General features: G+C 49.3%; 2 protein-coding genes across 2 annotated transcripts; one reads left to right on the top strand and one right to left on the bottom strand.

Moving 5' to 3' along the window:
• The first annotated feature begins 3,298 nt into the window (after nt 1–3,298).
• LOC120698481 (protein YIPF1 homolog) lies at nt 3,299–12,723 on the top strand. Its single transcript, XM_039982109.1, has 7 exons — nt 3,299–3,555; nt 3,640–3,685; nt 3,769–3,855; nt 5,619–5,778; nt 11,556–11,826; nt 12,016–12,231; nt 12,323–12,723. Exons 1-6 carry the CDS (start codon nt 3,502–3,504, stop codon nt 12,205–12,207), a joined length of 810 nt encoding a protein of 269 aa, XP_039838043.1. The 5' UTR covers nt 3,299–3,501; the 3' UTR covers nt 12,208–12,231; nt 12,323–12,723.
• Nucleotides 12,724–13,131: 408 nt separating this feature from the next.
• LOC120700738 (uncharacterized protein At2g39795, mitochondrial-like) lies at nt 13,132–15,593 on the bottom strand. The gene is made up of 4 exons (XM_039984975.1): nt 15,505–15,593; nt 15,166–15,306; nt 14,190–14,292; nt 13,132–13,882 (listed from the first exon to the last, which is right to left on the bottom strand). The coding sequence occupies exons 1-4, from the start codon at nt 15,591–15,593 to the stop codon at nt 13,397–13,399; spliced, it is 819 nt and encodes a 272-aa protein (XP_039840909.1). The 3' UTR covers nt 13,132–13,396.
• Nucleotides 15,594–20,118: the final 4,525 nt, after the last annotated feature.

Raw genomic sequence — 20,118 nt, 5'->3', positions numbered from 1 at the left:
GACCCCGAGAGGACACAACCTGCTATCCAAAGTGGAGGATCTAATAGACCCTGCAACTGGGAATTGGGATGAGGACCTAGTGAAGGATCTGTTCTGGGAAGTTGATGCTAATAGGATTTTGCAGATTCCCTTAATACAAGGAAGGGAGGATGTTGTGGCCTGGCACCATACTCAGAACGGATACTTCTCTGTAGGATCGGCATATCATGTACAATGGCTGCATAAGTTCAGAGCAAACACTGAACACCTGCAAGCGGGGGGTGCAGGGGAAGAGCAAGTTTGGTCCAAGTTGTGGAAGCTAAATATACCAGCTAAGATAAAAAATTTCGGCTGGAGAGTATTGCATGGACTCATTCCTTGTCGGGGGATTTTAGTGAATCGACATATTGGAAATGTGAGCAGCTATCCGGCTTGTCACGAAGGGTGTGAGGATATAAAACACCTGCTGTTCGGGTGCATGATCTGGCACATTCTTGGAATTTCAGAAGAGATACAGAAAGTGATGATATCTGATCGGTCGGGTTCGGGAGTGGCTGCAGAAATTATCAAATCTTCAAAGCAGCTAGGACACCTGGATAAAGTGGGGCTCGCTGAATTATTTCTAACGGGCAGCTGGTACATATGGTGGGAGCGAAGGAGGTTCTTCCATGAAGGTACTGTTCAAAATCCGACAAGATCGGCACTGTCAATGGCCTCTCTGGCGATCAACTATCTCAGAGTAATGAAGAAGCCGGCCAAAGTGCAGACAGGTTGGAAGAAACCCCCAGAAGATTTTGTGCTGCTGAATGTGGATGCAAGCTTTAATCATACGCGGAGTTCAGGGAGTACAGGGGCAGTGTTGAGGGACTCGGCCGGATCTTTTGTTGCAGCAGCTGTAAATTTCTTCGAACATGTGCTTGATGCACCGATGGCGGAGGCAATGGCGCTTAGGGAAGGCATGGCGCTGGCACAGATGATAGGGTGCAGCAAAATTGTGATTCATTCAGACTGTCAGGAGGTTGTCGAGACAATGCAGCAAGGGGGATTATCGGCTATGGCTAGTGCTCCAATTTTTTAGGACTTCATCGCATGGAAGACTTCGTGAGCTGCTCTTTTGATCATTGTAATAGGGATATTAATAGGGTAGCCCATGAGTTAGCTAGAGTAGCCATGGAATCGAATTTAAATTGTAATTGGGTCGATGAACCCCCTAGATTCATTCTTGAACATTTGGTGAAGGATGTAATTCTGTTTGGTGATCAATAAAGTGCGCCAGATGGCTTAAAAAAAGATGTGTTTGAGGCTTGACTCCATTTTAATATAACTCGATCCTAGATAATGCAAAACATGATCTGCTGTGAATATGTGTTGATGTTGCTCCCTTATATGTGTACCATTTCTTCAAATTGTAAGCAGATTTTAGAATTTGAGGCCCCGTTTGGAACCTTGGAATTGAATTCCATTCTAATAAGTACAATTTAGATACAAATATATTAAGCTAATATAATTATGTACACAATATATTTGTATACTATTGTTAATCATATGAGGGAGATATTTGTGCTATATATACTCTATCTTCTATACACCCTGGAAACAGAGGCTTCGGAGTGCTCCTGGAGCGCTTCGTTCCACTCACGGATCGACACGTGCACGGGAGGAGAAGACCGACGCAGGCCATCGATTCCCAGGCCCCGCGCTCCTGTGGGGCCTACTGGGGGCCGCTTGGCTCTCCTCCGCGGCCCGCTCGGCCACTCGCCTGCCGCGCCCCGCGAGGGCCTCCGCCGCGCCGCCGTTGCCAAGCTCGAGGCCGCGCCGCCGTCCGCCCTTGCTCTGCATGCTCGCCGGCCGGCTGCCCTTGCTCCACCGCGCGTTGGCCGCCCGAGGCCCGCCGACACGCCCGCTCCTCTCGGGCGCGGCCGCTCGCGCGCCGCGCCGCGCCGTCCGCCCGCGTGCGGGCTGCCTGGCCGGTCCCGCCGCGCCGCGCGCAGGCTCAGTCTCGCCTCCGCGCCGCACAGCTCCGCGGCTCCGGGGAGTGAGGAGGGGAGGGGCGCCACGAGGAGCCGATGCCGCGCGGGCCGTTCGCAGCACCGCTCCACCCTGTGCTCGTGCCGCCGCCGCCAGATCTTGTGCTCGAGCCGCCGCCGCCGAATAGAGAGGCCTCACCGCCGAACAGAGATGCCCCGGCGAGGGACGAGGAGGGATCCAGCCCGCTGCCACCAGCTCCGCGCGCCATGGCTCAGGATCTTCCGAGGCCGGTCCTGCGCGCACAGGATCCGGGGAGGTGGAACGCCGGGGAGGGGAGGAAAGCCGGGGAGGGAGGACAGCGGACGGGGCAGGCGAGCCTCCGGGTAGGAGGGGCGCAGAGAGAGCCGTCGGGGAGGAGGAGAAGCAGGAGGGGGAGGCCGGGCCGCTCGCCGGCGGAGGGGAGCCAGGGGAGGGGGTCGCGCTCCGGCGAGGGGGGCTTGGAGGGCCGCCGCCGGCCTGGGGGCTTGGAGTGGCCGCCGCCCTGGGGAGAGAAAGGGGCGGAGGGAGAGAGAGGGTGGAGTCGACGGGGTAGTGGGGGTGGGTGGGGTAAAAAATTATATAGTGTATGACATGTGGGTCCGTGAGCTGGTAGCTGAGATAAAGGATGAGATATAGAGTATGGATGAGTGCAGGTAGCCCTGGGAATGGGTCGTGATCCTGCCCAAACCCCAATCCAGCCCTATTTAATTAAATAGTTGGCCCGATTCTTATCCAGCCCTTCAAATAATTAGTTTTATTCTATCCAATCTCATTCTTTAAGTAATATCATCCTAGCCCAGCTCTGATTCTTTTGGTCCATACGCAACAATCAGTCCATTAGTCCATTACCACGCTCTCTAATGTACCTCTCTTTCTGCTCTATACACATATGTAACCATCAACATATCAATCATTTTCTCCACATTTCCAAATGGGCGCGGCGTAGCGCGCGGTTGACCTATTTTCTCCACATTTCCAAATGGGCGCGGCGTAGCGCGCGGTTGACCTAGTTTCTACTATAGAGGAGTGAGCTAAAAACGTGCTATAAGTTACGGAATGGAAACACAAATTGGTAGCGTATAGAATCAATCAATTTTCATCTTCCACACTATAAATTTAGAATAGACTTATATTTAAATTTTGAAAAGTGATGAATGTCAAATTTTAAGCTAAATAGTCTAGTTTATTAAGTAGATTTTTAATTCCTCCAAAATAAAAGGATTCACTGCTGAGGAATCTTTGATCTTTCCATTCTTGGTGGGCCTCTTGCTAGTTGGGCCGAATTCGCCATTGTGCCCCAGCCTCGTGTCCGCCTTCGTTCCGAAGCAACGCCGAGTACGAGGCCGTTCGACGACGACTTGCCCTCTTCCACGGCAGAGTCCCTTTGCTCCCTTTCCCCTCTCCTCCACTCCAACCCAACACCCCCGATCCCCATCCCGTCTCCGGCGAACGCGCGCCGCGCGACCATGCGCAGCTGCTGAGATAGAGGGAGCGAGCGCCACGACGCCACCGGCCATGGAGGACGGCTACGCCAACCTCCCCACCAGCCACCTCCTCGGTTCCGTCCCCGTACCGACGCAATCCCTACTCGCCTATTGCCGTTTCTCGTTTCGTCAGGGCTAGTCGTTGATTTGGGGTGGTTTGTATCCGCAGGCTGTGACGCAAGACGACAGGAAGCCCGCCGCCCCCGCCGCCCAAGGTTCTGGCGTGACGTCGCGTGAATTCGTGCGCGCTTGTGTTCTGGCTGCTGTGATTTCCACTAATAATGTTTTTCGTTTGCAGATGCAGGCGCCACCTCGCGGTTGCAGGAGTTTCCGCCTGCTCCTGGTGGTAATGGAGGAGGGTATCGGCCACCAGGCGCCCCAGCAGGTAACTAATCTCGCAGTTAACTGTGACCATGTTCTGAAATTCGTTTTAGTTTCGAATCGGTCTAGCTATGTGTGCACAATCGGGACAGGGTGTCTGATTTGTATGTTTAGAATGCTGGGAACATTATGGTGCTAGTTGGCTGTGATGCGTAGGGTCTGTTTAGATGAAACGTAAACACTTTTTGCGTTGGAATTTTGCTAATTTGAAGTACTAAATGAAGTCTATTTACAAAACTTTTTGCACAGATGGGTTGTAAATCGCGAGACGAATCTAATGATGCTAATTAATCAATAATTAGCGGATGGTTACTGTAGCACCACTGTTGCAAACATGGATTAAATAGGCTCATTAGATTCGTCTCGCGATTTACAGCCCATCTATGCAAAAAGTTTTGTAAATAGACTTCATTTAGTACTCCATGCATGTGTCGAAACATTCGATGTGACGGCTTTTTTGCGTTTACGGGGTTTATGGGGTGGGAACTAAACAAGGCCGTAGTTATATTTGAATCTCAAAGCTACTGAAATAGGCAAGGGGAATTTATTAAGAATTATTCGATGTGCTACACTGTCCCATATGTCAGAAATTTTGAATGAATAGTCTCTACATGAATTTTCTCTTGAATATGGCAACATTAGTTCTGTCCTGCTTTGTTTTCGGGGCCATTTTGAAAGGATACTGAAGCAGCAGCCAAATATTTAGATTCTTGCATTGTACCTTGTAGATGGTGGTTAATAGCTGAGAGCAACTGTTACTTGAATAAGCCACGGGGCATCCTAAATGTTGCGTGAAGCACAATAACAGTGATCTTGCACATTGATGAAACAGTGATGCCCATTACTCATGCCTAGTACGTGTTTGTACATTTCCAAGTTTTTGAGAGGATCGCAACATGTAGCCATGATCTTCTAACCATGTCAACTTGAAGCAAAGCACCAGTCTGCAGCAACTTTTACTTGAATAAGTCACTGAGCATCCTAACTGTTGTATAAAGGCATGAAGCACAGTAACAGTGATCTTGCACATTGATGCAACAGTGCTGCGCATTGCTCGTGCCTAGTACATGTTTTGTATATTTTTTAGTTTTTGAGAAGATCGTAACATGCAACCGTGATCTTCTAACTATCTCAACTTGAAGCAAAGCACCAGTGTGCCATTTTATTATTTCTTTTGTTACTTTGGATTTTGAGAAATTAAGTGTTGCAGAAATGCACATATTGCGTTGGATTTGTGGGCATACAAGGATGGATCGAGTTCGAAATAATGATATACGGGATAGGCTAGGGATAGCACAAATTGAAGAAAAGCTTATCCAACACCGGCTGAGATGGTTTGGACATGTCCAACGGAGACCGCCAGAGGCACCAGTGCATAGTGGTATCCTAAAGCACGACGGTAATATGAGGAGAGGCAGGGGCCGGCCGAAGTTGACATGGGAAGAAACAATTAGAAGAGACTTGAAAGACTGGAGTATACCTAGAGATTTGTCCTTGGATAGGAGTGCTTGGAAAGCCGCGATTCACGTGCCAGAACCATGAATAATGGTCTTTGTTGGGTTTCAACTCTAGCCTACCCCAATTTGCTTGGGATTAAAAGGCTTTGTTGATGTTGATGTTGATGTACTTTGGATTTTGATCCCTCACACTGTTTTGTTTTATGAGTATAAATGAAGGAATTTGCTTAATGCTGGATATGGAATAGAATTATGGTTTTATATTTGTATGTGCATTGTTCCGTGTTGAAGTCTCCCTTTGCTTTTGCAGATGGAGATGTAGAAAACCAAGCAAATTGGAAAGGATACTTCAATGTCGCATCTTATGCCCCATACTTCAATGTTGATACTGATGTTGTAGTTGACAGGCTCATCAGCTCAGTTTATCCAATGGATGGTTTTTACAGGAAGATTGATGCTAATCCTGACATGTAAGTTTCTCTTATCCCAACGGACCCAATCTGCTATCTGCCTCAATTTCTTTAAAAAAAATGGCCCTTAGTTACCTTTCTTGTTTCGATGTCATTATTTCTACTGGATAATATTATGTAACTAATTTGGAATTATGTGACAGAGAACGTTTAACGAACGATAATTTTCTAAAAGAAACTAAGAGATGGATGAAATTATACAAGGAATCCTGGTTTCAAAGAAAAGGAAAATGGGGATATGGCAAAATCAGTAGACGTGGCAGAAAAATTATGCCAATCTGTTGAGATATGGTACACTACACCTACAAGTGAATATTTGAAACAAGAAATGAATTCAATTTTTTGAATAATTGATTATACCAAGCATTGTTAATGTGGGAAGTTATGTTTTATCCAGGCCTGGTTTTATCTTGTATAAGATACATACTAAGAACTCTGTTTTAACATGTCAAAGTTGTCTTGTTGAGTGATAATGTTGGTGTATATTGAGCCCAAGTATAGAGGCCCGTCTAGAGGGCCATGTATAGGAACTATATATCCCACTCTTCTAGGGTTTGGAGGAATACATAGTAATTATTCTCTCCAACATGATATCTAGCCTTCTTCTTCCTCTCCCACCCTCCCTCTAGCCGCCGCCGGCACCATGGCCGGCCGCTGGCACCACCTCCCCTCTCCTCCCTCTCCTCTGCTCTGGGCGCCGCGGCTGCCGCTCCCTCCTCTGCTCTGGGCACGGGTGCTCTGGATCTGGGCCTGGGCGCCGCCGGACCCGGCTTGCGGCCGCCGCCGCCCGGCCCGCTTCTGGGCGCCGTCGGGGTCGGCGCGCGGCCGCCGCCGCCTGCAGCCGCCTGGGCCGTCGCTTTTGCAGCTGTTGCAGAGGCTGCGGGTGGCGCTCCTGCTGCGGCCCCCCCTCTTGCGGGTGGCGCCCCTCCTCCGCCTGCTGCAGGGGCTGGCACCGCCGCCCCGAGCACCGGCGCAGAGGCCGCCGCCGCGCCTGTGGCCGCCGCGGCCCCTGCCGCCACTCTTCTGCACGCCGCCGCCCCGACTGTGCAGGCCGCGGGCACTGCGGCCGCCGCCCCAGGCGCGGGGCCGGCCCTTACTGCCGCTGCCCGGGACGGGGGCGCGGGCGGCCCAGGAGCGGACGCCGCCGCCGTCGCCGCCCTGGACGCCACCGCGACCGCCGCCGCCCTGCATGGGGGCGCGGGCGCCGCACGCGCCGAGGGCACCGCCGCTGACGCCTCGGCCCTCCTCGCTGCCAAGTCCGAGTTTTCGGCGGCTCAGGAGCGGGTCCGTGCGGCGGCCCTCGCTTGGGAGCGCGAGCGCTCCGCGGCCGACGCTCTCACTCATCGGGTCGCTGAGGCGGAACACTACCTCCTTGTCTCCTCCGGCAAGCAACATGTCGTCCTCTTCCCCGAGCACGGCGCTTCGTCCTACCACCAGACTCCGCCCTCTGGATCTGGAATCCGGATCGACCCGCCCGACCCCCTCCTCGGTGCTCCTCTCACCGGCCAGACCGGGGGTGGGGGAGGCCGCGGGCGTCGTCGGCGGGGGGGGGGGGGGGGGGCGTGGTAGTGGTGCTGACGGCACTACAGCTCCGGGTTGTGTTGGTGGAGGCTCCCACTCCTGCTCCTGCCCCTGCAGGTTCGCCCTGGCCATCCTTCAGTGCCCCATGGTCAGGGCGCATCCCGATGTGGCCGTTTCAGGGCAGGGGGGCCTCGTCCTCAGCCCCAGCCGGCGGCCATGCTCGCCGCTGCTGCTCCCCTGTTCGCGCCGTTCTGGAATCCTCCCGCTCAGCCTAGCCAGCAGCCGACCTGGCCTGGGGGGTGGGACTAGGCCGCACTGGCGCAGTCCTTCAGCGCCATGGGGCGGACGCCGCCGGTCAGCACTGAGTGGATCGCCGACTCGGGTACCTCCTTCCACACCACCCCACATGCCGGTATCCTCTCTTCTGTCCGACCCCCTAAACCCCTCTTGTCCTTCTTCCATCATGGTTGGTGACGGGTCTTGCCTTCCTGTCACCGCTGTGGGTTCTGCTCCTGGCTCCTTTCGTCTTTCCAATGTCCTTGTTGCTCCTCAGATGGTTCATAACTTTCTTTCCATTCGTCAGTTTACAGCTGACAATTCTTGTTCCATCGAGTTTAATTCTTCTGGCCTCACTGTAAAGGATTCGGCCTCCCGACGTCTGCTACTCCGGTGTGACAGCACGGGCCCCCTTTACACCCTTCGCCTTCCTTCTTCCGCCGCACCACTCTCGCCTTCTTCTTCGCCCTGGCCGTCTTGGTCTGCCACTTTTGCCGCGACACCGTCTTCCACCACCTGGCACCGCCGTCTTGGTCACCCTGGCCGCGACGTTCTAGTTCAGCTCAGTCGTAGTACCGATGTTCCTGGTACTAAAGCTCATGCTGAGCACCTCTGCCATGCGTGCCAACTCGGTCGTTATGTTCGGCTTCCTTTTTCCTCTACTTCTTCTCATACGACGCATGCCTTCGATCTTGTTCACTGTGACATGTGGACTTCTCTTGTTCTTAGCCTCTCTGGCTACAAATACTATCTGGTGGTGGTCGATGATTTCTCATACTACTCTTGGATTTTTCCTTTACGCGCCAAGTTTGAGACCTTCCCCACCCTCCTCCACTTCGTTGCCTGGGTGTCCACTCAGTTCGGCCTCACCATTAAGGCCGTCCAGTGTGACAACGGGCGGGAGTTCGATAACTCCACCTCCCGTTCTTTCTTTCTCTCTCGGGGTGTTCAGCTGCGTATGTCTTGTCCGTATACCTCTCCTCAGAACGGCAAGGCTGAGCGGATGATTCGCACGACGAACGACGTCGTGCGCACCATTCTGATCCAGGCCTCTCTGCCCCCGCGCTTCTGGGCCGAGAGCCTCCACACCGCCACCTACTTGCTTAACTGCCTGCCTTCCGTCCACTGCTTCTCCTGCTCCCACTCCACACCACGCCCTCTTCGGTACCCCTCCTCGCTACGACCACCTTCGGGTCTTCGGGTGTGCGTGTTACCCTAACACCTCCGCCACCGCTTCTCAGAAGCTGGCGCCCCGCTCGACTCGTTGTGTGTTCCTTGGGTACTCCCCTGACCACAAGGGGTACCGATGCTTTGACGTCACCTCTCGCCGCATTCTGATCTCCCGACACGTCGTCTTTGACGAGTCGGATTTCCCCTACTCCACCTCCTCTACACCTCCTGACCCCGAGTTGGAGTCCTTGTTTCCGACCGACCCGGTGGTTCCGCCGCCGTTACCTGTCTGCCCTTTCTCTGCAGGTTTTCCCGGTGCACCGGCACCGCTTCCGGAGACCCCTGCAGCGCCACGCGCGGCCCCCGGACCTCCTGTCGTGCCGTGCGCGGCCCCGGGGTCCCCTGTTGTGTCACGCGCGGCCCCGGTGCTTCCCCCTGCACCTGCGCGGTATGCTCAGCCGGTGCAGGTGTACCAGCGTCGCTTGGCGCCGGTGCCGGCGCCGCCACGGTACACTCAGCTGGTGCAGATGTACCGGAGTCGTTTGGCGCCGACACCGGCGCCGTCTCCGGCTCCAGAGGCTCCTGCGATGCCTACACTGGAGCTGCCGCCGCCACCGCCGCCTCCACCGGCTCCCTCTCGAGCCGAGCCGGCGGTGTACCACCCGCCCGTCATCCATCGGAATCCTCGGCATATCCATCCCATGGTGACTCGGAGGATGGCGTCTCAGGTCGTGACTCTCTCCGCCACTGAGGGCGAGCCACGGGTCTCTCCGGTACCCTCCTCTGTCCGCGACGCCTTGGCGGATCCTCACTGGCGTCGCGCGATGGAAGAGGAGTACGCGGCTCTTCTTGCCAACCAGACGTGGGACCTCGTGCCGCGTCTGTCTGGTTGCAATGTGGTGATTGTCAAGTGGATCTGGACGCATAAGCGTCGGGCTGATGGCACACTGGAGCGATACAAGGCTCGCTGGGTTCTCCGGGGGTTCACACAGCGGCCTGGTGTGGACTATAACGAGACCTTCAGTCCAGTCGTGAAGCCCGCTACGGTGCGCACGGTCCTCTCGCTTGCGCTCTCGCGCTTTTGGCCTGTGCACCAGCTGGACGTGAAGAATGCGTTTCTTCACGACACTCTGTCAGAGACAGTCTACTGCTCTCAGCCCGCGGGATTTGTGGACTCGAGTCGTCCGGATATAGTCTGCCGGCTCAACAAGTCTCTCTATGGTCTGAAGCAGGCTCCTCGGGCTTGGTACTCTCGGTTCGCCACGTTCTTGCTGACATTGGGGTTCACTGAGGCCAAGTCTGACACGTCTCTCTTCATCTACCGCCGTGGGGATGAGACTAACTATCTGCTGCTATATGTCAATGACATTGTGCTCACAGCCTCCAGTCAGCGATTGCTTCAGAGTGTCATCTCCTCTCTGCAGCAGGAGTTTGCTATGAAGGATCTGGGTCAGCTCCACCACTTCTTGGGCGTCACTGTTGAGCCTCGCCCGTCTGGTCTTCTCCTTCACTAGCGGCAGCACGCACTTGATATTCTGGAGCGGGCTGGGATGACTGATTGCAAGTTCTGCTCCACTCCTGTCGACACTCAGGCGAAGCTGTTTGCTGATCTGGGTGATCCGGTGGCTGATCCTACTGCCTACCGGAGTCTGGCCGGCGCTTTGCAGTATCTCACCTTCACCAGGCCGGACCTCACCTACGCGGTTCAGCAGGTCTGTCTCCATATGCATGATCCCCGGGAGTCACACCTTGCTGCGCTGAAGCGTCTCCTCCACTACGTCCGTGGCACTGTGGACCTCGGGCTGGTTCTTCACCGCTCGTCCTCTGCTGAGCTGGTTGTCTACACCGACGCTGACTGGGCTGGCTGTCCGGACACTCGTCGATCCACTTCCGGCTACACCGTCTTCCTCGGCGGCAACCTGGTCTCCTGGTCGTCCAAGCGGCAGCCGGTTGTCTCCCGCTCCAGTGCCGAGGCGGAGTACCGTGCTGTCGCTAACGGCGTGGCGGAGGCGTCCTGGCTACGACAGCTCTTGGCGGAGCTCCACAGCCCGCTCGCCAAGAGCACGCTCGTCTACTGCGGCAACGTCAGCGCCGTGTATCTCTCCACCAACCCCATCCAGCATCAGCATCAGCGGACGAAGCACGTGGAGATTGACTTGCGCTTCGTGCGCGACAGGGTCGCCATCGGCGATGTTCGGGTACTCCATGTCCCGACCACCTCCCAGTTTGCTGACATCTTCACCAAGGGACTACCCTCCTCGGCCTTCTCGGAGTTTTGCTCCAGCCTCAACGTAGCAGGTGGCTAGTTGTGACTGCGGGGGGTATTTTCCCTTTGTACCTTCTTTTTGTCCAGTCTTGAACACCGCTGCGTCGGTTGCTCAGACTGCTGGGGGGGTTAGCTTTCTTGTTGTCCAGTCTTGAACACCGCTGCGCCGGTAGTTCAGACTACGGGGGGATGTTGGTGTATATTGAGCCTATGTCTAGAGGCCCGTCTAGAGGCCCATGTATAGGAACTATATATCCCACCCTTCTAGGGTTTGGAGGAATACATGGCAATTATTCTCTCCAACAGATAATAGTGTGAGATGGTACTTTGGATAGGATAATTTCAAGATTTTTACAAGAGGACACAAAAATATAGTGTAAAGCACCAGTACACATATTCTAGCAGGTTTTTCTTTGTGCCACAAGCATAGTTTTAGGAGAATTTGTGCATACTTGAGCTACCATCTAAATAAATTTTCTTTTAAATCTTTTACATTTTGTACTTTATCTGCATTTATGTCATGACTAGTACTAAATTTGTGCAGGTATGGGCCTTTATGGATCACAACTACTCTGATATTCATGCTAGCTGCATTGGGTAACTTTGCTACTTATCTGATGCAAAAGAAAAAGCATCTGGACATATGGAACTTTGATGTTGGTTATTTCAATTGGGCAGCATCAGTCATGTATGGTTATGCTATCATTGTGCCCGCCATCTTCTTTTTCCTGTTTCAGTATTTTGGATCACGCCCAAGTCTAGTTCGATTTTGGTGTATGTGGGGCTATTCTCTATTTGTCTTCATACCTGCATCTGTAAGTATTCTAGTTCCATCCTTTTCTTTTCTTATTTATATCACTGGCAAGAATATGCAATTTTTTTAACATCAATGAGATAGGAATTCTTCTCTCTTTGCTGCAACTATATGGTTCTTAGAACAATTCTCTCATTGTAAAGCATCCATAATGTTACCATGGTTGTGAACATTATTTTGTTTGCTTCAGGTACTTTTGCTTATTCCTGTGGAATTTCTTCGGTGGGTCATCATTGCTCTTGCTGGTGGTGCATCATCTTGGTTCATTGCTTTAAACTTGAAGGAATGCACAGAAGGAGCTGATCTGATGGTTTTGATAGCTAGTGCATCGGTGCTACAGTTTGCTCTGGCACTGTTCATCAAAGTTTTCTTTTTTGCCTGAGTTTTTCTTGATGATTATGCAAAGGTCAGGCACTTTTATATACACTGCTGTATTCTTCATCCATGACATAGCTTTAGCTGAGGCTCATGATTCTGACTTCAGTTGATTTTGGCAGGTGACCTGATGTGCTCTTTGTGCACAGCTTATTTGCGCAAACATCTTTTGAAAGGGCAAGGTGGACAAGTCTTATTCAACAACTTGACATACATATTGACCCTAGATTGTTAAGCCTTAGGTGTCCTATTTGCATCTTCTGTCTCTCTTGCTCGTCTAGTGAACAGATTCTACTGCGTGCCTTACAGAGCTTACTGAGTTTGGCACCAAAATTTGCACTCAAAATTCTTCCCACGCTGCTCAGTGAGAAAGCGCAGTTTTGCACCTCTGCTTTTGTACAATTCTTTCTTGGATACCAGAATCTCGTGATTAAGTATACTGTTTGTGTACCTGTGCATCCCTTGTGGTTTTCAAACATCCAACTGGCATATAATTTGTCATCTAATTTCGTTGGATGCTTCCCGTTCACAAGCTGAAAAACTGGATATGGTCTCTCTTTATTTTCTAGCTCGACAAAAGTATAGTTGAAGCAACGGCCACCCAAAATTGTACTGACGTGAGCAATTGCGGACATGCGGCAACAGAACTTGTATAAGTTGCAGTATCTTCAATCCATTTCCTGGTGGCGAGGTTCTACAATCAGCGCTGATCCCAGCTTATCAGGCAGCTTGTTTCAGGCACTGACGGTGGCACAGTCCCAGCAGTTGCAGGTCCTGAGATCTTGAATGAACTTGTTCGATGTCCAAATTATGAACTAATTTCTTGTATAATGAGCCGTCCTGCCCACAAGTTTCCTATAAAAGCATACAGGCGTGTGAATGGCAATTTTCGCTAGGATTGGACCCTAACTGATATGGCATGGATGAAACCTTTCGAATTCGAGGAACATATATTATGTAATAGTCCAAAGACAATCTATAGTTGATCAAAACTGAACCACATCGCGCAGCCCAAGCAGCAAAGGACACCAACATTCACATACATGGCGCAAATGGTACATTTTATAGGAGTGTATATCCTCACCTTAATTCTTATCTCAGACATCACAGTGCCACTGAAAAATGGCCTCAAGAACTGATGAAAGGAATTTGTCCAAAACTGTGGAAAAAAATAAGGAACTTCTGCTGAACTTCATTTAATTTTTCATCAAACCCTTAAGTTTTCTCAGCCAAGCCAAGTACTCGTGGCACTCTTTGTTTATTACGTATGCATGCAAGAAGTTGGTAACATCTGACGAAATGGCTCTGCTTTTCAAGTAGGAATAGAATGCTTGCTGCAATTCCTCAGGAAGATTACTCGGTCCAAATGCCAAACTGTCAATGGTGAATTCATCAGGGTAAGATCTACAACTGATCTCCAGCCGTGAAGCTGTTCCTTTGTGAATTTTCACCAGCAGCGGGATATAGTACTGATTTGCAGCAGCATTACTGGCTTGTCCCTGGCGGTTGTCACCTTCAACCTGGTCCTCTTGCTCACCATTCTGCTCCAAGCTATCAGCAGGGCTCGGCAGGAACACGTCCACTTCAATTCGCTCCTTCCGATCTTTCCTGGTGAGAGTTATCCTACTGGTACCCTCCTTGTCCTGGATCTCAAAGGGGAACCCTTCCCCTAGTTCCTTTGCCTGGTAGAACAAAATGAAACTTTACATCCCCAGAAAACAAAGATGGTACCTTTCACTGACAGTTCTAATCCTAACCTAAACATTTTGCCACAGGCCCATATGCAATGTACACATAACCATCAATTGCAAAAGAAAAATAAGGTTCTGCCATGAACACAATTTCTAGCAAAACCAATTCTCCCGCATCTTTCAAAAACGGAAAATTTGCTGCTGGAGTTTTGGCTTGTCATTTGTGTATCCGAACACTAACTGTGAGGGAAAATCGTAAAAAAGGAGAGGAAAATAAAGAAATGGCAGGGCCGCATACCCAGTCGCGTTTCTTGCAGTCTTGTTGGGCGCAGGAGATCTCATAGTTTATGACCCGAAGGAGCTGGGCGTCGGCGGCGGCGCCCGGCTGTGGGGCGGAGAGGAAGAGTAGGCATGGCAACGGTACTCGAAATCCGATGGGTTTTTACTCCATTAGGACATGAGTCTGGTTAGATTTTGTACCCGTGGGTCTGTTAATGGGTTTGATAGCAGACCCATCGGGTTTGTGGGCATGGATCTGGGATAGTAGAACCCGAATCCGCAAACCCATGGGTTTCTTAAACCCGGTCCATGAAGCAGACAAGCACGTAGTTCCATTCCTCGGCCCAACTAAATTGGCCCAAAAACTCAACTATATAATACGAGAACCATCCACAAACCCTAATCTAATCCTTCCACAAACCCACGCAGGGGCGCAGAGCCATCTCTCGCGCGGCGGTGCGCTCGACCTGCGCGTGCCCCTAGTCCCCCAGCCCTCCGGCCGCACTTGCTCGCTCCGTCCTCCCGACCGCGAGCGCTCGCGCAGCGCCCCGCGCACTTGCTCAGCCGGAGGGCCGCGCACTTCGCCCCTCCGGCCGCGAGCCCTTGCCTAGCGGCCAGCGTGCTTGCTCACGCGGACAGCTGTGCGTGCTTGCCTCCCTCCTTGATGCCCGCAGCTCGCATCTACCCCGGCTGTCGTCCAGGACTCGCGGTTCCCCACAGGCGCATGGCCGCGCAGCAGCCTTGGGCCCTCCCAGTCCCGTTCCCAAATTCCAGTGTCCTCTCCCCGTCTACCTCTCGTTTCTGCCGTTGGCACCACCGCTTGTTGACGGGTACGAGCGACCCGTGGACGACCCGAGACCCGAACAGGTATGGGTCTGGGCTTAAAAATGAACCCGTGACGGGCATGGGTTTTTTAGCGGGTTTCGTTCTGTCTTCACGGTCACGGGTTTGGGCTAGCAAAACCCGATGGGTCTGTGCCCGTTGCCAACTCTAGGGAAGAAAGAAGAGCGGAGCACTCGGCGCGGTGGGGATGGGTCTGGGGAGGATGGACACACCAGCCACTCCTGGACGCGAGGAGACCGCGCGCCGCTGCCGCCGCCCAGGGCTCGCATCGCCGGGGTTCTGTGTTAGCGGCTTAGCGCCGTCCGTGGGGCTAAAGCCAAGTCAACACCGGATGGGCCTCGCAGGTCCCTGCGGCTTAGCTGGCCCAAAATGGCTGTAGAGTTGGCATGCGTCTGTAAACCAATTCGAGGGGAGAGGGTCATGAACAAACCTGTAAACCAATTTTTTTCCCTAAAAAAAACCTGTAAACCAATTTATCGATCGAATCTGACCTCTGCTCGTCCTCCCCAATTCTATCTCTTCTAGCCTGATTCCCAATTCTCTCCTCTACCCCAGTTACCCCGCTGCTAACATTCTGCATGCTGGTCACTAGCAGTTGCCGGGTTGTTGGGCCGTTCGTATTTTCTTTCACTAGCAGTTGCCGGGTTGTTGAGTCGTCCGTGTTTTCTTTTAGAAGATCAACAGAGGTAATCCTAAAAGATAGTTTATGCTAATGTTAGGGGGTCACGTGTGTGATCCCGAGTGGACCTGTCACGAAACCCTCATCCATCTAAGATTGCATGTTTTAGGTCTAAAATCGGCCCAACAAATCGGGTCACCCGTGTTTTGTTGTTGTAATAAATTTCTTTTCCAAAACAATTGTTTTTATTCCGAAACAATTGCTATTGTTCCAGCAACAAAAAGTTGTTCCGACAACAAAAAAATAGTTATTGGACTCTATGCAATAATTTGACTCCTAGTCACGCGTGTGACTCCTAATATTTGCGTAATGTTACAAGTCACACATGTATGTGCGATCTATTGTGCCGCAGAAACATCCATCCCACAGATCCATTCGTCGTTTTCTTTATTTTAGCAACCCATTAGAGGTTTCTACGCCCGGCTCTGTTCTCTGTATTTTCTCTCTTTTTTCTCTTGTGGGTTTGCAACTTTCTATCGATACTGCCGGAGCGGGCGGCAGTGGTAGGCTGCCCCATTTCATTTACTTTTTATTTCTTCTTTCTATTTTCTATTTCTTCCTACTATTTTAGTTGTTATTTCTTTCTATTTCTTATTTCATTCTTGTTTTTTGCTCCCTTTTTTTATCTCTTCTATTTCTAATCTTCATGTATTGTTCCTTTTCTTCATAGTTAGCATCTTTTATATTTTTCCATGCTTTTTTCTCTCCTTTACATTTTCATTTTCATTTTGTTACGCAAGTGTTCAAAATATGTTCCAAGATAACAAACTATATTTATCTCTATTAAACAAATTTTATTTTTGTTCCTAGTTGAAAGAGCATCTAAGCCCCTAGTGGGTTTTGGAGTATTGATTGACAACACAATTAAAGGACTAACTTGTTTGCATGAGATCATGAGCAGGTATTTAATTAAGTAATGGGTACTAAATGAGATGGCTCATGTGTTGCAAGTAAGTGTGTTTATCCCATTGGCAAAATGTGTATGTGACAAGCAAAACAAGAAAAGAAAAATAGAGCAAGGTATTCATGGTTGATATAAAAGCTCTAATATGAGAAGGCTTGTTTCGGTTTAAAAATAGGATTTAAAGTGATAAGTAAAGATTTTGTGAATGAGATGTGATATGCTTATGCATAATCTCAAATGTGGAAGATCTTGTCACATGTGATAAATGGTTATTAACTAAAGAAGCAAGCAAGGCAAAAGAGAATGAGACATGAGTTGATGCATATATGATGTCTCAAATTGGAAAGCTTGTATATAAGATTGAATTAAGAATTCGAACTGACAATGAAGATTTCATGCTTGACACAAATCAATATGAGTTCAAGATGGACGGCTAGGATAAAGGTAGAGGACCGAGAGGCGTGTTTCAAGAGGCTACGCAAGCGACGGCTTGGGGGGAGCAAAGAAACCGATACGGGTCAAAGGCCGGAGATCCTAGAGTCATGGAGAGATCTATGTTGAAGAGTGTCATTATTCAAGTAAAGAAAGTGACTTGTGAATCAAGTTGGATTTCACTCCTATGCAAATCAAAGATTCAAAGTCACTAGCTCAAAGCGGGTATGCTCAAAGAAAGAAGATGTTCATGCCCACAAAGTACTAAAGAAAGGATGGCATGATAAAAATGGATTTCATTGAAAGTTAAATGTGATACAAGCCTACATGAAGCTATATGTGATGCAAGGATGAAGAGTTGGAATTCGGGAATGGGTTTCTAGGTACTAAGCTTGGAGAAGGGCAATTGTGGTTGTGCCGAGAAACCAATGCTAGGGTGACGAAACATTCCTTGGGTTCAACTTAAAGAATCTTGGTCATGAATGGTGTTCATGTTGGTAAGTATCAATCTTTTTAGAATCTTGTTATGTAGACGGTGACTTGAACTAGAAGTGGATTTCATTCAAGGATAAAGATTCAAGGTTACTAGCTCAAGGAAGATGTGCTCAAAGTAAAGAAGCCAAGTTGGATGCACACCTCAGATTGTGTTTAATCAACACACGGCATATGATGAAAAAGAGTAGCTCAAGAAGTTGAAATGTAATTTATCTTTGATCTTGAGTTTAGGTATGCCGTACTATCAAGAGGGATGCATCACAATGGTCTTTGGTTTAATCTCAGTGCTCAAGTAACCCATGTGAGTTTTGAGAGACACAAAAGCCTCACGTACACATTTTAACATTGCTGCCAGGGCAAATCCGGAAGTTCCAGATTTGGAATCCGGAAGTTCTGGATTTGGCACACGTGGTACTAACGGCTAGTTGGTTTGAAAACCCGGAGGTTCCGGGTTGTAGAATCCGGAAGTTCTGGGTTCTAACTGTCACATAACAGCTAGCTTTATTGGGACCAGCTATTTATACCCCTTAGCCCCCTCCTTGGTGGGCTGCTGTTCCAGGCTCTATTCAGTTTATTGCTGGTCGTCCCAAGAAGCTTGGTAGCTATAGTTGAGCTCTCCCCAACCTCTCTTTGTGAGATTGTGTGATTAGTGTATATCCTTGAGTTGGGTTGAGAGAGTGAATGCTTGAGAGCACTAGAGAGCACAGCAAACCTTGAGCACTTGAGATTAGCCATGATTTGTGTGACTCACATTTGTTACTCTTGGATGTGAAGCCTCCTAGACGGGTGGTGGCTTCACCCGGGACAAAAGGGGGGCCCCTATATATGTCCCTTCTTCCTCCGCCTTCCTCCAACACTTGCGCACAGTTCTTGATCTGGGTGGGACAAAAGGGCCTTTTGTCCCGGGTCGTGGCTCCACCCGGGACAAAATGTGTTTTTGGGCGGGCCGGGAAAATTCCCAGCCCGCGGCCCACCTTTAGTCCCGGGTGGATCTACCACCCGGGACAAAAGGGGCCGTTTTCCGTCATTCCCGCCAAATCTTATGTTTGTTTTTGTTTCTTTTTACTTCTCTTTTAAAATAGACATTCATTTGTTAATTCAGTTAATAAAATTATGATTCCGAAAATTATGGAACAAAATTTCTTATCTCTATATAAACTTGATACACGCAACAAAAATAATTAATTTTCATTCAAGTGATTGGGTCAACGAAATATCTAACTTTTTTGAAATCATATTTGTTATTTTGACCATGCAAAAATATATTAGGTGAACAAATTTTTTTAAACTGTTGCTTTTCGACAGAAAGTGGATTCTATCACGATATTAACGTTTAAAAAGTGAATTTTACATAAAATTAAGCAATTTCATGATATTAATGGGTAGTGTGTGAGTTTGAGAGATAGTGTGTGTTACTGAGATTGTGTGTGTTAGTGAGAGAGTATAGTGTATTAATGTGAATGTAATTTCATGAAATAAATAAAATTAGTCGAGTAATCCATTATTGAATGAAAATTATAATTGAGTCTGGTAATTAAGTGAAAAATATATAAAATGATATATATATATATATATATAACACATAAAGTATAATTGTATAGTACATATATAATTAAAGTATTCGAATTGTGATTATGTTTTTATACAATAATATAAAATGATTCAAGTACATGAAGGATTAGCGGTAACAGACTTTATGTCCCTTGATTATGATCACGGCACAAGTATGGAGCATCATCATTGGCTAGCAGGATACATGCATCATCATTTACTTCGAAAGATGGAATGACAACAAAATTATTATATTCTTCTGACAAGTATGTCTTGTCCTCCACTCCAACGATGTTTCTCTTTCATGATAGAACTATGTGTCGCTTAGGCTCATTCTTTTGCTTGTTTATCCTCTTCTTTGGCTTGCTGGACATGTCCTTAATGTAGAAAACCTGAGCGACATCCTGTGCTAGGAAAAATGGCTCGTCTCTATACCCAAGATTGTTGAGATCAACTATTGTTATCTCATACTCATCTTTTGTTACCCCTCCTCCAGATAGCTTAACCCATTGGCAACGAAATAGAGGCACCTTGAAATTGAGACCGTAATCCAGCTCTCATATCTCTGCAATGTAGCCGTAATATGTGTCCTTTTTTCCATTATTGTCTGTAGCATCCATACGAACACCGCTGTTTTGGTTGGTACTCTTTTTATCTTGGGCTATCGTATAAAATGTGTTTCCATTTATCTCGTACCCTTAGTATGTTAATATATTCCAAGATGGTCCCCTAGCCAATAAGAACAGTTGTTCACTTATATCCATGTTATGCATTAGATGCTTCCGCAACCAGCTGCAGAAAGTGTTCATGTGTAATCCATGCCTCAGACTTTTCCGGGAATTTGGAGAGCAGAATTTTCTTGTGTTCCTCGATATATGGGTCAACCAAGGATGATTGTTGAAGAACCGTATAATGTGCTTTCTTGAATGAGAAATCATTTGTGCAGGCTCCAATCGGTTTAAGGTCATCAATAAAGTCAACACAAAAGTCAATGACCTCCTCAGTTCCGTATGCACTGGCGATGCTTCCTTCTGGACGAGCTCG

The sequence above is a fragment of the Panicum virgatum genome, chromosome 3K, assembly GCF_016808335.1.
Source record: "Panicum virgatum strain AP13 chromosome 3K, P.virgatum_v5, whole genome shotgun sequence".
In the NCBI taxonomy this organism is placed as follows: domain Eukaryota; kingdom Viridiplantae; phylum Streptophyta; class Magnoliopsida; order Poales; family Poaceae; genus Panicum; species Panicum virgatum.
Note: the sequence above shows the minus strand (reverse complement) of the source record. Positions and strands in the feature narration are given on the sequence as shown.